Here is a 17,812-nt window from a genome sequence, read left to right as displayed (position 1 = left end):
CAGATTTGGTAATCTTACTTCTGTTCCATTACAAATTCATAAGTAAAAAATATTCAGTAATATGGGCAATGTCAGACCCTACTGTCCTGTCAGTGCAAAAGTCTCCACACATGAATAGTGAAGTCCCTTTAGCAGTTGAATTAAACTTGGTGTCTGTAGTTCCCTTAGGTATGTGTCCTATGAGAGTATATTTAAAACCAGTATCTACTGTTGCTCCTCTATGGACCAGTTACTGTATCTTAATAGATCATTAAATCAATTTGATGTGGTTTGTTCTTGGCAGGTCCCTGCTTGTTATTAATCAGGGTATTTTTGTTAATGCATTATAAAAGCAGAGCTTTCCCAATCTAACTTCCAAGGAGAATAATTTTATTGGGAAATAGAATTATTTATGGGAGTTATTGTCAGTGGAAGAAAAGCAAGGAATAACGAATAGGTTACCAAGCAAATGAAGAAAACCTCATATTTTTGATTGTCCATTTTCATTGCATTTTATTTTTTATGAGTATCTGTTTATTCTTTCAATGCAGGGATGTGCTTTGTGGATACCTTCTGTGCTCAAATATATCCAGTGTGCCCAGACTTGGAGAACTTGATGGTGAAATCACAACATCAATCTTGCACTATGGAAAAGTCTACAATTGCAGGTAATTGGAAAAAACAGAACAATCAATATCCATCTTGCATAGAAAAGCAGCTTTCTCATTCCTAAGTGGAGAAAAACTACTTCCATTAATTTTTTTTCCTATTAACACATAACCATTATTTCAGTTCAACCTTTGTTAAGCTTCAGAAAATTAATTGCCTGTGGGGAGTGCACCTGTTTTGCAGTCCCCTCTGTGCAGTAGTCAATTTTGCCTGTAGAGACATAATGCTCTTCTCAGGCCCTGTGATTTTACATTCTTTAATATTTGCAAAGTACTTCATGGACCCTAAATACTTAGAAATATGCCTGCACTGCCAAAGTTAACTGGCAGCCTAATTCACTGCTATATATTAGCTGAATTCTAATTATAGATGTGGTATGTTTACATAGCTTCACACACCTGTTAGATGAAATGAAGTCCTAAACAAGTAAATGTAAGAGTTTCATCTGACTCTAGCTGTTTCACAGGAAAAATGGTCTTTGTTTCCATGGTTACATTTGTTTGATGTAGATACACTGTTCTGGTTTGTTTCATGTTAGGCTCAGCGAGATCACTAAGTCAATACTTAGTCTTGCCTGGTCCTGGGCATTGTGTAACACAGAAATAAAGGCAGCAGCCCAGTTTCTCAAGCAGTCCCATCTAATCACAGCACAATTCCCCAAGGTCCTCTTGGTTGTTTGCAGTGGTGGCCATGTGAAGCTTGATGAGGACACGGACCTGGGCTATGTGGAGAACGGGACGCCGTGTGGGCCGGACATGGTGTGCCTCGACCATCGCTGCCTCCCCACCGAGGCCTTCAACTTCAGCACCTGCCCAGGCACCACAGACAGCCAGATTTGTTCAGGACATGGTGTATGTTCTTGCACTCTTTAATGCTTTTTACTGTTTTTGCTGAGTACCTGGCGTTGTGCAGTCTACTAGCTGGACCTTTCAGGAAGCCAGCAGTGTGACTCTCTAAGTCATAAAACTGGAGAACTTTTTGAAAAGGAAAAGGGAAGGAGGCACATAAGTAAATATAATGCATTCTAAACAAGGCATCTTAAACAATGAGTCATAGTTAGTATGTACTAGTTTTACAGAAGTTTTATCAATCACTGTTTTTGCTATCACTTCTGCTAACTTGGTTGATATTTCCTCAGGCAATGTGCTGGAGAACAAATACAAAGGTTTTATGAACTGAGAAACTTGGGTCTCTGTTCTTCCAGAGACTTGTTCATTTTAATTCCCTCTTTATTGCATAAATAGCCAAGAAGATTCATAAAGTTGTTGATGATGTTGGATTTTGTGGGCTGAGATTTCCTTTACTCTGGAAAAGAGGGCAGTGAGCTGGCTATTGGCTAGTGGCAGTTCCTCTCTTTGGTGTGCAGTCTGTGGCTTTGCTGTGGCCCTGGCGAGTCCCGTTGTCCCTCACACAGTTTGATACAATGTCCAGGGCCCTGTGACTGAGCTGAGATGAAAGAATTGTTCTCTCATAATGTCTTTTGTCTTGTACACTGCATTAAAACTTCCTTATTTATCTGAAATCATGCACTTCATCATATTTCGAAAAAAAAAGTCATTAAGGTCAGCCTCCCAAAGCAATTATAAATGGTTCTGCTAAATATAGATTACATTAAAATATGAACTGAATAAACATTACATCTATTTATATAAAATATAATAGCACACTTAATGCATTTATATGTAATACATAAACTAAAAATTACTATGTGTTAAAGAATTATTTTGTGAAGTTTTGTGAGCAGTCAAAATCAGGGCTTTATCAGTGTACCTATACTTGAGGTATTAATTACGGGAATGGATTAATAATCTGATTTTTTTCTGAGCTACACTTTTGACTGCAGGTTTGTAGCAATGAAATAAAATGTGTCTGTGACCGATTCTGGGGAGGAGATGACTGCAGTTCTCACATCAAAGACGATCTATTTTTTGATAAAGATGCCATGAATAAAGGTATGTTGTTACAATTTTTACCAACAACTGAAAAAGCTTGGATTTGAGGAAAGTTCATTAAGCAAAACTAGGTCTCCTACTCTTTCAGTTAGTACACAACATGCTGCAGCATCAGGAGCCTCGTTCCCCTCTCTTCCTCCCACAGCAGAAACACTCAGTGTCTGCAAATGAGGCCTCAGTGCATCTTTGGGAACTGGTATCAGTGGGTCCAGTCCTACCTGGCTTGTCCCAGTCATCTGAGTGGTCTTACTAGACATACTGATAGATTTGGACAAGCAAAAAGTTACTGGGACATTCCATATCTAGATAGAAAGGTAATGCTTGACTTTTACATTTTTTGAGTGGAAGTTTTTATTCAGCTTAGTCTTGCATACAAAAGAAAGATATATTGTGGAAAAATGAGCTTGTAAATGTTTGTCATTAGAAATCCTTGTGGGCAGACTTCTTCCAGAATGTCTCCTTTGATTAATTTATTCAGCTGTGGAAGGGATTTGAGCAAAACCAAACAAGTAGTCGCTTCTATTCTAGAGTATGCATGTATTTGCTAGGGCAGGTTGTAAGGATGCTTAAGCAGTTTAATATTGATAATATTGTATTGGTATACCTGGCACAAGTTTCCCATGTAACAAGCATGCAGTTAAGGGAAACAGAGGTCAAAGCTTGATTTACAAGTGATCTTTTTATGTCCTTGCTATGCTTCAAGAGTGTATCACTGGTTATAATTAATCAGCCTAGTGAAAGTTGTTCAAGCTGGTTGTTGAAAATGGTGCATTTACTGGTTTTGTGTATTTTTCTCCTAAAACCATGTATATTTTTCCTCTTGTGTTTCCAGGTGTGGTTAGCACAAATATAATAATAGGGGCTATTGCTGGCACCATTATAGTGTTGGCTCTCGTTTTAGGAATAACTGGTTGGGGTTACAAGTAAGTAAATTCTGTTCTTAATACAGTTTAAAAATATGCGTATTTCATCTGATAGTTGATTATGTTATGAAAAGAACAATTCAAAACATCAAAACCATCCAAATTCAACAATATATATACAGTAACAGTTTTATTGTACTAATATTTTTCAAGCAATTCTTACATTTGTGTGTGGTTTTAGAGAGCTTGAACTTTATTTTGAATTTTATTTCTCATTTAGTAATTTGTTTTAGATGATCAGATTATGATTTTACTGTATGTGACAAAGGAAATACAAGAATATGATCTGATTAAATTATAAATGTTTAATCATGATGAAGTAAATGTAGCAAGATTAGCCTTCAGTCAGTCAGCAAAGCATTTAACCATAGGCTTGCTTAAATAGATGATTATATTTAGTTGGCTTAACCTGACATTAATTCAGGCACATTTTTTGGTAGCCAAGATCTGCAATTTGTAAATAAGGCTCAACTACTCTCCTGGTGTAGAGCTGTCAGTGCTCACTGAGAGGCAAAATGAATTATATTAGCCTGAGCTGTCTTTTTCTGTTTTATTTCTTTTGTGAATTTCTTATAAAAACAGAGGGATTTATGTTTTTTGCTTGTAGTAAAAATAGATTCAAGGTACTGACTTTATCATCTGTATTTGGGCGAGACTCTCTTGAAGTCGTTTGTCCCTAGGTCCTTGGTGTTCTTGGAGGGCAGGGCAGGCTCTGCTGCAGGCAATGCCATGGCTGGAGCACAGCCCCAGTGGTTTGGCATAACAAAGTGGCACAGCCCCTGCTGGTTTGCTAGACTGAGGTAGGCTGAGGGCAGCTCAGAAATATGTAAGGAAGGAAGCATTTGGAAAAAACCATGAAGATTAGGGTAGCAGAAAAGTAGGTTATGCTGTCTTGGTATATCACCCTCAGCTTCTGGCAGTATCGGAAAATCTGGACTTTTATTTAGAGTAAAACTCTTAAAAGTTAAGGGCTCATTTTGAGATCCTGTCTAGCCAGTGGGATTAGTTTTTGGAGGTTCAGGACAAAAGTGCACCTTTCACTAGCAGCTTCACAGTGAATAGGCTTAAACCCATCATGAACTGCACCTTACACTCAGCACTGACTGTAGCCATCAACAGGAATATATTTTTCTTGTTTATTCTGATTTATTACATTTGTAAATATGCTTATTTCAGAAGTGATTTTGCAGAAATATTTTGAGCAAAAGTTTCATTCTGTATAAAGTGCTTTTCTTTTTACATTTGTTTGGTCTTACTGACCATGTGTACCTGCATACTAAAAACTCATTCTTTTTCCTTTCTCTTCTGTTTATATGGAAAGAAACTACAGAAGACAGAGGTATGTGATAAAAGTAACGGAATGTATCTTAGAAGTCTCTGAAAATAGCTTTTCTTCTCTCTTGCTCACTTACATGCTATAAAGAAAATATTGTGATGGGTTATCATATTTTAAATAATATATGAAATCAGTCTTCTATAAATGCATTGCTTGAAATCCTGATTTCACTGGACTCAGTAGCAAAAATAATGTTTTTTATACTTTTGCAATAGACTATTTTATTTAGGAAAACAGGAGAATATTTCCAATAAGAGAGACTGAAAATTGGCTATTAGAGATGAAAGTGTTCTTGGGAGGTTAAGAACTGAATAATTAATATTAACATGATGTTCAGGAGCCTTTTGATACAAAGTAATTCGTGGAGCTTCTTTGCAGTTAAAAATACAGTGCAGTTAAATTGCTGTGTGGACGAAGAGCCCATTCTTTTCCAGCACCCTGTTCGATTGATTCATAGCTAAAGCACTGTACTGGCTTCAGCACAGGGCTGAGCTTTCACCATTTCAAGCTTGTGGCCAAAAATAAACGGTTTTCCTAGTGACTTGTGTTTGGCTCCTGGAAGACCACCTCCCTTTGATCAGGCATCTGCCTGGCAGATGGGTCTTGTGGGAAGGAGTTGGCTCCTTCCTCTCCCAGTCCCCCACAGATAAGAGGATTTCTCAAATTCCCCTGTTTTCTGCCTGTATCGTTGCCTTCTGGTCCAAGCTGCTGCTTTGTTTGTTGCTGCTACCCGTTGTGCTTGTTCTCCATTCCCCTTCGTGTAGTGCTTTCTCTGCCAGGCTCAAAATATTTGCAATAAGTGGAAAAGCACAGTCAAGTGCTGGTTGTGTGCTACAGGGTCAGATAGGCCACAGGTACAGTAAGAAGAAAAAGGCAATGCTATTGAAGTCAAGCCTTATGCAGAGGTTGGTGGGTAGTGAATGCCACCCAGCGCAAGGAAGGCAGAATTTAAGGTTTGGTGCTGCTTAGGGGGAAGTGATGTATTTGTAAATGCAGACTAATGTGGCCATCAAGTCATGCTACTGTGGATGTTTCAGTACTGGTTGAGGACAGAGCAGATAAAACCTTGAAACAGAGACAGAGACCACCCCATGTATGTTTGCATTGGAATAGTAGAGAATTTAACTTCTGCAGATATCTTGATCTCCAGAAATTAGTTCATGGCCAGAGAGCTGTGAGTGTGCAGCCAGTCTGCAGCTTTGTCTGAGAGCACAGGCAGAGTGGAAACCGCCATAAGCTGAGGCTTCTGAAGGTAATGGAGGACTCCATCATTTTAAAGATTATGGAGATATTTAGTAACTAAATCTCCTTCATGCATAAAATGAAGTTCTGCAGGCTGACTTCTAAATAGAATAAGGCTAAGTACAAGGAGTGCTCCATAAATGGAAAAAAAATATCCACCAGATTGTCCAGACTGTCCCCTTTTTTTTAAAAAAAAAAGATTGCTCCTTAAATAACAACGAAGACAAGCCATTATAATATTTTTGAGCGTGACATAAGGATGATACTTGGTACTAGTAAGCAACTGAAACAAGTAAACTGGAAGTGGTAAGAAGAGCCAATTAGCAAGAATTCTGCCAGCTGGGATAGTGTGGCACAGATACATGGGAGAAGTTATTTCTGATGGAATAGCAAGAGAGCAGTTTGCTAGAGGAACCCTGGGGAGCAGAGCTGCCCGCGCTGAGCCGACTCTGAACATGTGCCAGCCGAGGAAGGGGACAAGAACTGAAACTCGGGAGGTGTTGGAAGGTGGAGTGTGGAAGTACTGCATTGCACTAATGATTTATGTGCCATATAGTTATATACTTTACATACTTCAGAAGCAATAGAAACTCAGATATGGAATGAAGAGGTCCCAGTTCAGGTCTGCTGTTGGACACAATCTGAATGTGAATCAACCTGATAAATGTGCATCTTAATAGAGGCAGGCTGAAGCAAAAATGTCTTGGAAAATGCAAGGTTGAATAAATACTGATGCTGATATTATGAAATAGTCAACTGTCAAAGTAACTACTTGTATTTGGGAGGATTTTTAAACCTGGTGGAGCTATACCTGAAATATTTGCATGGCAGTTTTTTTCTGCTGGTGATGAATTCACCATCTGCAAAAACTTTGCATAACTTGATTAGAACTTTCTAATGCACAGATAGTTTTATGCACCATAACTGAGCTTCTAGTTCTGGAAAAGGATAAACTATCACATTACTTTCGTGTGTCTTTGAGTCTACTACTGTGGTAATCAGGAGTAGCTGAGAATCTCTGACACTGGTGTTGGTTCCCTTACACAAGAAATCAGTTAAAAAAACTGGAGCTTTTTGTCCTCCTGAGGTTTAAACAACTCAACAGGTTGCTATTCTTGAATTCAATAGTGATCGCAAAAGTGAAATGGAAAGCATACCTCAGAAGGAAAAAAAGCATTCACTTTTCCTGAACTCCTCTTTGATGCAGGCGTGTATTCAGCTCAGGCTCAATATTAGTGCTGCACCTGAGGGTGCTTTTTGCAACCAGCATGATGAGCCATTTGAAATGTCTGGGCTGGTTATCCAGTGTCTCAAGAATCACAAACTGTTCACTTTGAAAACTGTGATCAGAGTTTACTAGTGAAGTGTTCCTTGTTTTCCCTTTCCAAAACCACATAATCCACTTTTCTGCACATAACAGAAGCGTGTGGGAGTTTTCTCTCAGATGGTTGAGTTATTTATTAATAGCCTTATTATGTGTGGTTAACAGGTTTTCTCAAGGATTGCTATCCTTACCTCTTTCTTTTAAACTAATATTCATGCATGTTTGTGTGTGTGCTAGTTCCTGTCATGTTTTCTGACTCTACAATGTTTATTACACTTTAGACAAATACCCCAGGGAGATTATGTAAAAAAGGCGGGAGAGGCCGACTCTTTTTATAGCGACATGCCTCCTGGAGTCAGCACAAACTCTGCATCTAGTTCTAAGAAGAGGTCTGCTTTTCTGTCGCATTTTCAGATTTCTACCTATTCCATCACCCATTATTCCATTAGTCAGAACATTTCATTGTTTTGCAGCAGGTTTGACTCTTTCTTCTTTCTTTGTGGAATGTTTGAAATAGCCTCCTCTTTGCTTTGATTACTGATTTTTCTCCTGTATCCTGAGCTGCGAATTATTATGATTAGGCCAGAATAAAAAAGTTTTGCATTGTAAACCAATTTTTGTTTAATCAAATATCCTTGCTTGAGAATTGATTTTAAGCAGACTGTAATAATAATTGCCGGCTGAAAAGAAATGAAATAAAATGCCAACATATTTTTTAATCATGGTCATGTAATCAAAGAAAAGGAACATTGTCTTGCTTCAATAATAGTTATAAACGTAAAATGTTCAATATAAATGTTATTTTTATATCTTTATTTGTCAGTGTCATTGATTCAGTGTGTTGACTTAAGACTTCTGCTGTCTCATATTAAAGATGGTAGTGATTGAATTTTATTCCACTTACTAGACTAGTATACTAAATGGTCACCAAGTGTTATCCTAGAAAATGATTTTACAAAGACTTTAGTTCTGCTTGCTGTCATGAGATTAGAGAGAAGTAGATTTTGCCCTTGATCAGATTTTACTAATTCAGTTTTTGTTCCAGTTGCCTAAAAAATCCAATATTTTAAGAGGGAAGATTCATCTGAAAGCATTGAGAGCCATTTGTAATTGCTAAGATCCTGATGCTCACTGTTCCTCTGCAGTTAGAGATCCTTTATATGAAAATCTGCAGCTAGCACTGTAAAACAATTTATGAGAAGCACTGTGTCCTAGAGGGTTTGACAGTTGTGAACTGTTTCATGGGAAACCTGCAATTATCAATTCTTGCCTCACTAAGCAGCCTACAACTGTGCAGTTGATGAAGCCATTTTCTTTGCTATTATTTCAATGAAAGTAAAGATAACTGTATGGAAGGGACACATATGTAGTGACATTTGCTATTTTGGTATAGCAGCTTGATCTTATATACAACCTCATTCAGTTTGTTCTAATGAATATTTTATTAGGAAAACTCCAGTAGTGATTACTTAATTATTTCTAATTTTTAAATTCAGCTTTTTGGATGTGTGGGTTGTTTTTTCAGGAAGCAAGCATTAATCTTAAATGATGCCCTGTTTGTGTTGGAGGATCTTTTTTAATTTGAATAAAATTTTGAAAAATAGTCTTGGGAAAGCAAGTTTTCATAGCTTTGTGTATCAGGTTTAAATACCAGTTTAAAAAAGTTATTTTTAAATGACTGTAATATAATGTGTTTCTTCTTTCATTCAGTATCTGTGTTTCTTTTCATACTTCATTTATTTCGTATGTCTCTATCTATTATTTGTTCCAAAAAGCTAATGGTTTCTAAGGTCTGTCTGTACTAGAGAGTTTTGTTGTTCCCACCACCAGTTCAGGTATGTTGTGCCACTGTCAAGTCTGGAAAAGTAAGTCTGACAAATATTCCATTAACATTGTGATACAGCTGACATAGTCCTTCCATTTTAATTCCCAGAGTGATACCTCCTCCTACCTTCCAGGCTGGTTTTGGTTTGCTCTGTGTGCCGGTATGGATTGCATCTCTTGGGAGATGTTAGAGTGACTGGGCCATCAGCTCCCTGGGCTTCTCCATGCTGGAAAGCACTATGAAATATTGGTTGTTATTCAGAGGATGTTCAAGGATTAAGACATAATTTTATGATAACTCTTGCTATTATGAAATAGCAAACAACAAAACCAGTATATAGCAAGACATTCCTGAACCTGAAAGAGACCTTGAGTAGGAGGAAGTGTTTAAAAATCTGTCAGTGGATTTGTTGTTTCTCAGACCTTTCATCATATGATTAAGCTTGAATTAGTGAAACCCTGGGCTTGCTTTAGTGTGGCTGTGATTAGCTTGATCTTCTGGAAACTGAAGAGCGTGTCTCAGATGCCTGCCCTCCAAGGAAAGCAGAGACTGAAAAATGCGAGTATCCAGACTTAAAAACTACAAAAACAGTTCCTTTGGGCAAGACTTTGTAATAAGTAAGCCACCTATTATGAATTTTTCACCTTCCTCTTCTTTTTTGGAAATAATGGTAGATCTCAGGGCAAACAGCTAAGCAGCAGTTCTAGTTCAACAAGAGGCAGCCTGTTGCAAACCCCTGCATGTTGGACATCGCCACATACATCTCTGGCTCTTAGAGGCAATGCAAGAGGAAAGAAAAACCAGTTTTCACCAAGCACCTAGATAAAAAGACTATTTTTGGCTTTGAGTTTAGCCTTAGAAGTATATACTGCAGCAATTGGCTGGTAAAATATAAACGTTCAAAATTAGCAAAAATGAGGCAGAGTTACCTCTCTCCTGACACTACCAGCTCTGGGTGGGAGGATGCTCATCACAAACTCCTGAGCCCCTGAGACTGGTAGCAGTGGGATGAGGGAAGCTGTCCTGGCTTTCCTGCAGCAGCACAGGGAGGGAGTGGGCAGCCTGCAGGCAGGATGTGCTTGACTGTGAAATGAGAAGCTTTGAAATGAGCACAGCTGTAAGAGCATCTTCCATCTAGGAACTGAGGCAGAGCTGCAAATCCAAAGGAAATCTGGTGTGCGCCGGTGTTTGTGCATTCTACAGCAGACAAGTGAGAAAGCAGTGCTGATGCCTGGCTCTTGAACGTGGGCACATGGAACCGCTGCAGGGACAGCTGCAAGGCGTAACTGCAGGGTTTAATCAGAAATCCTGGGTGCTCTGCTAGTGCAGACAGACCTTAGGCTGTGTTTTGTCACTGGCCTCGGGAATGTGACTGAACCGCTGAGCTAACATTAATGTGAGACAATACCCTTAACAATAACCGCATCTGAGCCCTCCTATTCCAGGTCAAATGGATTATCTCATTCCTGGAGTGAAAGGATCCCAGACACAAAACATATTTCAGACATTTGTGAAAATGGGAGGCCTAGGAGTAATTCTTGGCAAGGTAAGTGTGAACCACTGTGCTGGCCACAGTGGAAACCAGCCTCTGGACTGTTGCTGCTCCACTGAAAGTTTAGTTGATCTTAGGACAGCAGCATGACTCCTTAAAATTGTGCTAATTGTTAACTTGGAATTAGGATTTAGCAGCACCCTACCCTTTTTGCACAGTGCTTTGTCACAAAGAAATTACATTTAATTTTTCCCTCCAGTGTGAGCTAACATGAAAGAGAGAAAGAAGTCTATTCACTATTGCCAGCTTCTATGATTTTGTCAGGCAGTGTTTGATGTTTTTCTTGAAGCATAGTGATTTTGTCAAATAACATCTGAAATTAGGGAGTTTTTTGCTCTGCACAGTTGCAGCAAAAAGTAGAGAAAGGTTACCTAATTGTCTGAGGTAAATCAAGAGGAACAGACCTGTGAGATTTAAATGGTTAAAGTTAGAGGTAGCAACTCTTTTGCTATGGATGCAAAAAAAATATACAGTTTGGCATGGGGTGCAGGTGAGTTTCAAGTTGTTTTACTGTCTTTGTCCTTTGATTTTTTTCAGGTAATATAGGAGGAAACAGAAAGAAAGTCAGAGGCAAAAGATTTAGGCCACGGTCTAATTCAACTGAGTAAGTCTGAATTTAAAAAAGCAAAGCCAAAAGTAGAGTTTTCATATTTGTGTTTTTTAGATGGAAATTAAGAGTACTTAAAAATAGACAGCTGCATTTTTGCTCTGTGGCCCATTCTGATTGCTGACTGATAATCTGGTAAATGGTTTGGCTAATGTATTTCAACCTCTTTTTATGTATTCTTTAAAAATTAACTATCAATTTTCTTTTTTATGTAGGCTTCCTCACAGTCGTTCCCATAACAATTCCCAATGATGGTGGCAGCCTGCACCATCACTGCAGGCTTTTGTCTACAGTAAACTGCCATTGCTGAGTGTATCCTGGTTCAATACTGAGTTTCTGATAATCTGTTTCCTACCCTTGTCTTCACCTTGGGTTGGGCCATTGCAGAGTTAGAGATTTGTGTCTCTGCATACCTTCCTGGAGGTTTTAGGAGAGGTATCTGCTTGGAGAGTACCTTGAAGTTTGCCATTGTAAGCCTGAAACAGCCAGTCTTGAGTAAGCCCTGTGATAAATGGGTAATTAAAATCTCTACCAAGTGACCGATCCCCAGACTTTTCCAGTATGGCTTATTGATTTATTGGTTACGTTTCCTGAAGAGCCCATGTGTGCAGTGCTCCCCACATGGAAAGAGTCTTCCTTATGTACTTAAGCCTGTTGGTTCAGGCCCCTTTTGTGAATGAATGGTGAATGGCTGGGAACTTCTGGGCTTGTCAAAAGCCCTGGCCTGCTCTTACAGCACCTAACGCCACACGGGAATGGCCCCTTCTTTGACCATGGTAGCAATGACAGTGCCCTTCCCCGTATCATGACTACTAACTGTGTACCTTGATGGGCAAATGGGCTTGATACCAACCCTGCAGGGAAACTAATAATGCTAACTGCTCTCTGGGCCCCATTTTCTTTGGTTTGGGGATTTTGAGTTTGTGCTGAAACTTTTCTTTCACCTGCAGTGCACTGTCTTGAGGTGAGCAGGCTCAGAAAGGGTTCATAGAGAAAACCCTATGTTACAAGTTACAGAAATAATACTTTGATGCACATTGCAATTATAACATTGCATGGTCAAAATAGTATCATGGAGCCAGAAATTTTAGCCCTTGGAGGAGTTTATCTCAAAGAGTCTTTGTGCTCTTTGTCTTTGTGCTGATAAACTCTTACTGAAATGTTATTTTGCTTGTTTTCTTTTCTCCTTGCATGAGATAGTTTGATAAAATCAAAATTAGTCTGGCCAAACTGCTGAAAATACAGATGAGATTTGCTCTGAGAACTTTGGAGCACTAAATAAGTGGGCAGACAGAGATATTGTGAGTTGGAAATCTTTTTCCCTGTATATTTGTTTCTCTTTTAAAGGTGCCCCTGAATTTCCACCTAATTCTCTGCTTTCCTTCTTGCTGCTTATTACGGTGGTCTCTCAACCGAGCAGCAGCCCTGATGCTACAGGGACGAGGCTTGTACTTCCCAAGGGCCATGCAGCAACCTTTTGGGGATGAAGCACAGTGTGTGTGTTCCTGGGAGAGGCCTGCCAGGCAGGAAAATACTCTTTCTGCTGATCAGCTCTATCCTGGACTGCACAGGCCTGAACGGCTTGTCCGAGTGTCCTTGGCAGTCCTGTCACCAGCTGGAGAGAGAGCTCCCACTGAATGATCCACATGCTGTGTCAATTCAGTGGGGAATGGAGAGAATTGCTGATGGCTATTAGAGGGCAATTATCTCTCTGGTTAGAGAGACAGCTTGCTTTGCAAGGCGAGAAAATGGACTGAGAATGATCTAACTGTGACCAGCATTTACTCATTTAGAAAAAAGAAAAAGCAACACCAGCTGCTTTGAGTTTGATACTGCAGAATGCTGCAGAATACACAGAGGCTTTTCCCAGGCCAATTTACCTTTCTAACTTGTCTGGGAAATACAGAATAATATTGAAATCTGTTCTGAAGCAGTATTTAGGAAGTCCACCTGTGTGGCCCGTAGGAGTCCAATAAAGCATACTTGTTGAGATGGAAAAAAAGGGATAACAGTGTTGGTGTCCTATAATTAGCAGACTGTAGTTAACCATTATAAAATTGGGTTCATTGGTGCCCTACATTGTGCAGAATTTTATTTTTTTAAGCAGGAGGACACTAGTGTGGTTGCCTACAAAAATACTTGTATGCATGAATCTGCAGTAACTGCACACATTATGCACAGGGGTTTTTTTTGTATACAGCCAAGCATCAAATAGAATTGTGCCATTAATCATTTAAACAAAATTTCTTAAGGACTGAGCAAGGTTTGAAGTCTGCAGCCCTCATGAACAGCACTGACAGGGAGTGGCAAACACTTTGGGCAGCTCCTGAAAAAAGTCCTGCTCACACCTTTGCATGACCCTTGGACGTAACATACATGAACAAGGCTTATGCTAAGCGTAGAGCTCTGAGGAGACTGCTAAAGATATTTTGGGACATTTTTAATTGTTTTCGGATTTTTTAAAACAAGATTAATATTCTTTACTAAAGGCAGATGGTTCATTACATGTAGAAGGAATGCCAACAGGCCAAATGCTTTTTCAGAAACATGGTTGATGAAATGGCCTGATAAATAGTTCTCTATTAAAATCAATTAGAATTATCCAGGAATGATAAGAGTTTTCTGAATAAGTTGACAGTTTAATTGGGAGCTTGTGTTAAAACGGGTCCCAGGAACAGATAGCAATTCAGACCTTTGTTAATTTGCACTGCTTTTCCTATAAGCATTTGTCTTCCTCGTTGTTATAACTGATACGAACATCTTTGGTTTAGACTTTCTATTATATATTGTCTTTTTGCAGCCGGGTAACCCATGCATCTGAGCCTGGGCTTTCTCTCGCCCACCAAATCCCTGCCCAAGGCATAAGCCCAGGGGGTTCCGACAACCCCCAAACAGGGAGTCGGGATCACAGGTCAGTCTCACCTGCCCCTGCATCCTGGGCTGCCATTTTATCCTGTGAAAAGTCCCTTCCCTAGTATACGATAGTTTCACTGTGGCAAAACACCGTGACTGCTTGGAGGTGCTCCTGCTGATGCAGCGCTAGCTACCCTTCCTCCTCGCCAGCCTGAGGAGTATGAGTACTCTTGAGCCCAGGTCTTTTGCCTTGTTGCATGTTGCGCTACGAGCCAAATCGAGCTGTCGGTCTAGCTCTAGGCTTATGTGTAAGGACACTTTGTTTAAAGCAGAATTTCTCACTCAAAGGAAATGCGGATTCTGGCCATTGCTAGTGAACATGTGGCCAGAAGGATCAGCCCGAGGGCTTTCCAATGGTATCATGTAGTGCTCTGCAGTAACTCAAGTTTAACCTTTTTGTAACAGATGGATTGAGGTGGTGAATGATGGTCTGTAATATACCCAGACCCAGGAAACCCTGCAACATGGTTGTGCAACAATTGCATGCTTTCATACCACCTTACACTGTTTTCTAATACAGGAAGCCAGATTGGGAGTGTTTCATGGTTACCAAAAGACCCTTTCAAATGAAAAAACTCAAGTCAAAAGTACTGCAGCGAGTACAAGAAAATGTACAATTAAAGCTAAAGCTGAAGTTTATTAGTTCCTGGTGATGCTGGCATCAGGCTGTTGCTTCACTTGTGGTTCATCTGTTTTGCTGCTCTACCACTTTTGACGTTTTCTTTCTCTAAGATCCCAAGCTGGAAAGCATAAAGCACTCCCGATTCCTGATAAATAAGCGAGCTGAGGAAGCTACTTAGAAGCACTTGTGGCTGAGGGCGAGTACATTCTAAGAGCTGTGGCTGTGCTTGCGCGGGGTGGGGAGGAGACGTTCCAGAGCAAAAAAGGAGCAAAAGAAGTTAAAAAAGCTACTGCTTTGGTTGTCATCGTGGTTTGAAATATGGAGGGGGTTGAATGGCATGATTTGGCCCAACTTTTATTCATCTGAGCAATCCCTTGCAAGGCCTGTTCCCATGTGTGAGGTTGTTGGCGTCACACCCATAAATAAGGGTGGCAAGAACTGGCCCAGAAGTATAAAAAATAACCTAAAGAAGAATTTTCTTTCCCATTTTCCTTGGTTAAAATTTGTTTCCTATTTCACTGTGCTAGTCTCTGTTATATAAAGATGGTGATCACAAGTAATTATTTGGTTGCTGCCACTCGTATATAACAAGAACAAACTTTAAATTGGTCCAGGCAGACTCCTGTTTTCTGCATCACCCTTTTCTCTTAATGTGACAGAGGGGGAGGAATTTGCTTATCTTGTTATTGGGAAAAAAATTGTTACAAAAAAGTTTTCTTCTTTCCTGGTAATTTGTTATCAGATAATTAAACATCAATTTATTTCATAATTTTCATGTAACTAATATGAGTATACAGCTCAGACTTTTTTCCCTAAAAACTGTGGTTTTGGTATCAAGATTGCTTCTGTAAAATGTGACATAACTCTGCAGCCCACCTCCATTAAAGCCAAACTAAATGAACAATGAAGAATTAGAGCGTTGTTTGCCTATAAGTGCATAAATTGTCACTATAGTGGCAAAAAATTCAAGCCTTTTAACACACTGAGGCTGAAATTCATTCCTGTAAAAAGGCTCAAGCCCAAGATTCTGTGCTTATTTAGCCATTATCTTGCAATTTATATAGATGGGTGCAAAAGTGTGTCTTTGGCAAGCAAACTTTGTGATTGAAGCCAAAACGCCCCTTCATCCTTATTTTGAGATCATGAGGGAGTTCAAACCGTGGACTTAATGCTGGCCCTCTACATAGGAGTGAATTTTACCCTTAAGACATTAAATGAATGATGTATCCCAAAGAGTTTCCAGATTAATCAAACATATGAGTCTTGTAGGTCAGATTTTCTCATGCAGTTGTACACGTTGCCTAGTCCTCACCCAAATCCATACTGATTTATTTGCCATATTCACTTGCATTTTGGGGATGAAGACATCCTTGCTAAGCTTGTGCTGTGTGTTCTCAGATTTTCTATTCTTGTTCTTCTGCTTTCTCTGTTCCTTCCATTGCTTTCTGCAGGTATTTAAACCCATGGTTCAAAAGAGAATATAATGTAGCTAAGTGGGTAGAAGATGTGAATAAAAACACAGAAGGACCATACTTTAGGTATTTTGTAAATTAATTCTATAATTCTCATTTTTCAGAGCTGTTCCAGCATATACAAATATCTTGAGGCTCCTACCTTGTATAAATCAATACAAGTTACTTAGGTGCAAAGGGCCCCTCTTCTTTTGCTGCATTTTGATGTCTGTTTTTGGCTTCATTTGCAATTTACAATTCTTTTTCTGAATGTTTTAATGAAGCCATTGAAAAGGGTGTGTGTAGTGCATGCATTCCCACCATCATCTATAGCTTGTAGTAGCTTTCTCATCATTTTATGCCAAGTAGTGTTTTATGGGCATGAGACATACTTATCACTAATAAAGTAGTATTAACTTAAATAGAATGTTAATTTACTGAAGCAAGTGGTTTCATAACACATTGACTCTACCTACTGTCTTATATAGTGCATACTAAAATTTAAAGGAAAAAAGTATAAAAAGTAGTGGTATTTTACCCTCAGCTTGCAATGAAATAATTTCTATATTGTAATTGGAAAACTAAATGTATGAGAATATACTTTGTGCTCTAATTATCAAACTGCTAATTAATCTGTTACAAGTGAGGTAGGGTTCAACCGAAAATATCACTTGTTTTTGAAAGGGACAAGTGTGCGTTATCTGATACATTCCAAGTTACAGAGAAAAAGAATGCATGAGGCTGGGCCCCTGTTGAACACGAATGAAGAGACTGAGAATGTTGCAGTAGATTCCCAAAAGACACAGTCCCACAGCCGAGAGAGATCTCTGCATCAGCTGAAAAAATGAGCCAGCATAGGAGAGAATGGAAGACAATTTATGACAAATAACATAAAGCATGAACAAAGTCCATGAAGCTGTAAACTGACATATAAAAAAGGAAGATAATGATAGAAGCACAAATCAAAAGAATAATAACCAAAATCTTCAGCCAAAACAGTGAAGGATGGTAAGAACAAGTAAATAGAATCTTAATAATTTTGCTACACAAGTAGGCCTAGTAATAGTGCAGCAGGGCAGAAACATACACTAAATGTGTGCAGTGTGCATTTGGGAGTTGTATCACAAGATACTAATGAAACACTTTTATTCCAGTAGTAACACTGGCAGACATTAAATGGCAGGGTAGGAATTTAATAATTTTTAGAACTAAAAACATCCTGAAGCCTTAAAAGACCATAAAATTGTTACTTTTAAAAACCATTTGCGTTTGCTTTCAACATCTCATAAATCACAGAGTAAGCTGCAGAAAAGCTTTCCAGTGAACAAATAGGGAAAATGAGTAAACTTTAGCCTGTCAGCCCTGATCTTGGTCCTGAAAAGGGAGAAGAGATCCCTGGTGCAAGAATCTGAGGGTT

At 39.1% G+C, this 17,812-nt stretch overlaps 1 protein-coding gene across 13 annotated transcripts in view; it reads left to right on the top strand.

Annotated features, from left to right (window-relative positions):
* ADAM22 (ADAM metallopeptidase domain 22) overlaps positions 1-17,812 on the top strand; it is a 128,964-nt gene that overhangs the window by 100,158 nt on the left and 10,994 nt on the right. The window contains exons 22-31 of one of the 13 annotated variants that reach the window (XM_039548949.1): positions 531-647; positions 1,331-1,499; positions 2,492-2,600; positions 3,433-3,523; positions 4,845-4,862; positions 7,707-7,814; positions 10,696-10,796; positions 11,340-11,406; positions 14,210-14,320; positions 16,396-16,482. In XM_039548949.1, the coding sequence (XP_039404883.1) occupies positions 531-647; positions 1,331-1,499; positions 2,492-2,600; positions 3,433-3,523; positions 4,845-4,862; positions 7,707-7,814; positions 10,696-10,796; positions 11,340-11,406; positions 14,210-14,320; positions 16,396-16,482 (978 nt within the window). Of the gene's footprint in view, positions 1-530; positions 648-1,330; positions 1,500-2,491; positions 2,601-3,432; positions 3,524-4,844; positions 4,863-7,706; positions 7,902-10,695; positions 10,797-11,339; positions 11,407-14,209; positions 14,321-16,395; positions 16,483-17,812 lie in introns of all 13 variants that reach the window. The other 12 variants (XM_039548948.1, XM_039548953.1, XM_039548955.1 and 9 more) reach the window with 12 other exon arrangements.

The sequence above is a fragment of the Corvus cornix genome, chromosome 2 (genome assembly GCF_000738735.6).
Source record: "Corvus cornix cornix isolate S_Up_H32 chromosome 2, ASM73873v5, whole genome shotgun sequence".
Taxonomy (NCBI): domain Eukaryota; kingdom Metazoa; phylum Chordata; class Aves; order Passeriformes; family Corvidae; genus Corvus; species Corvus cornix.
This window is presented reverse-complemented; position numbering and strand designations above follow the sequence as displayed.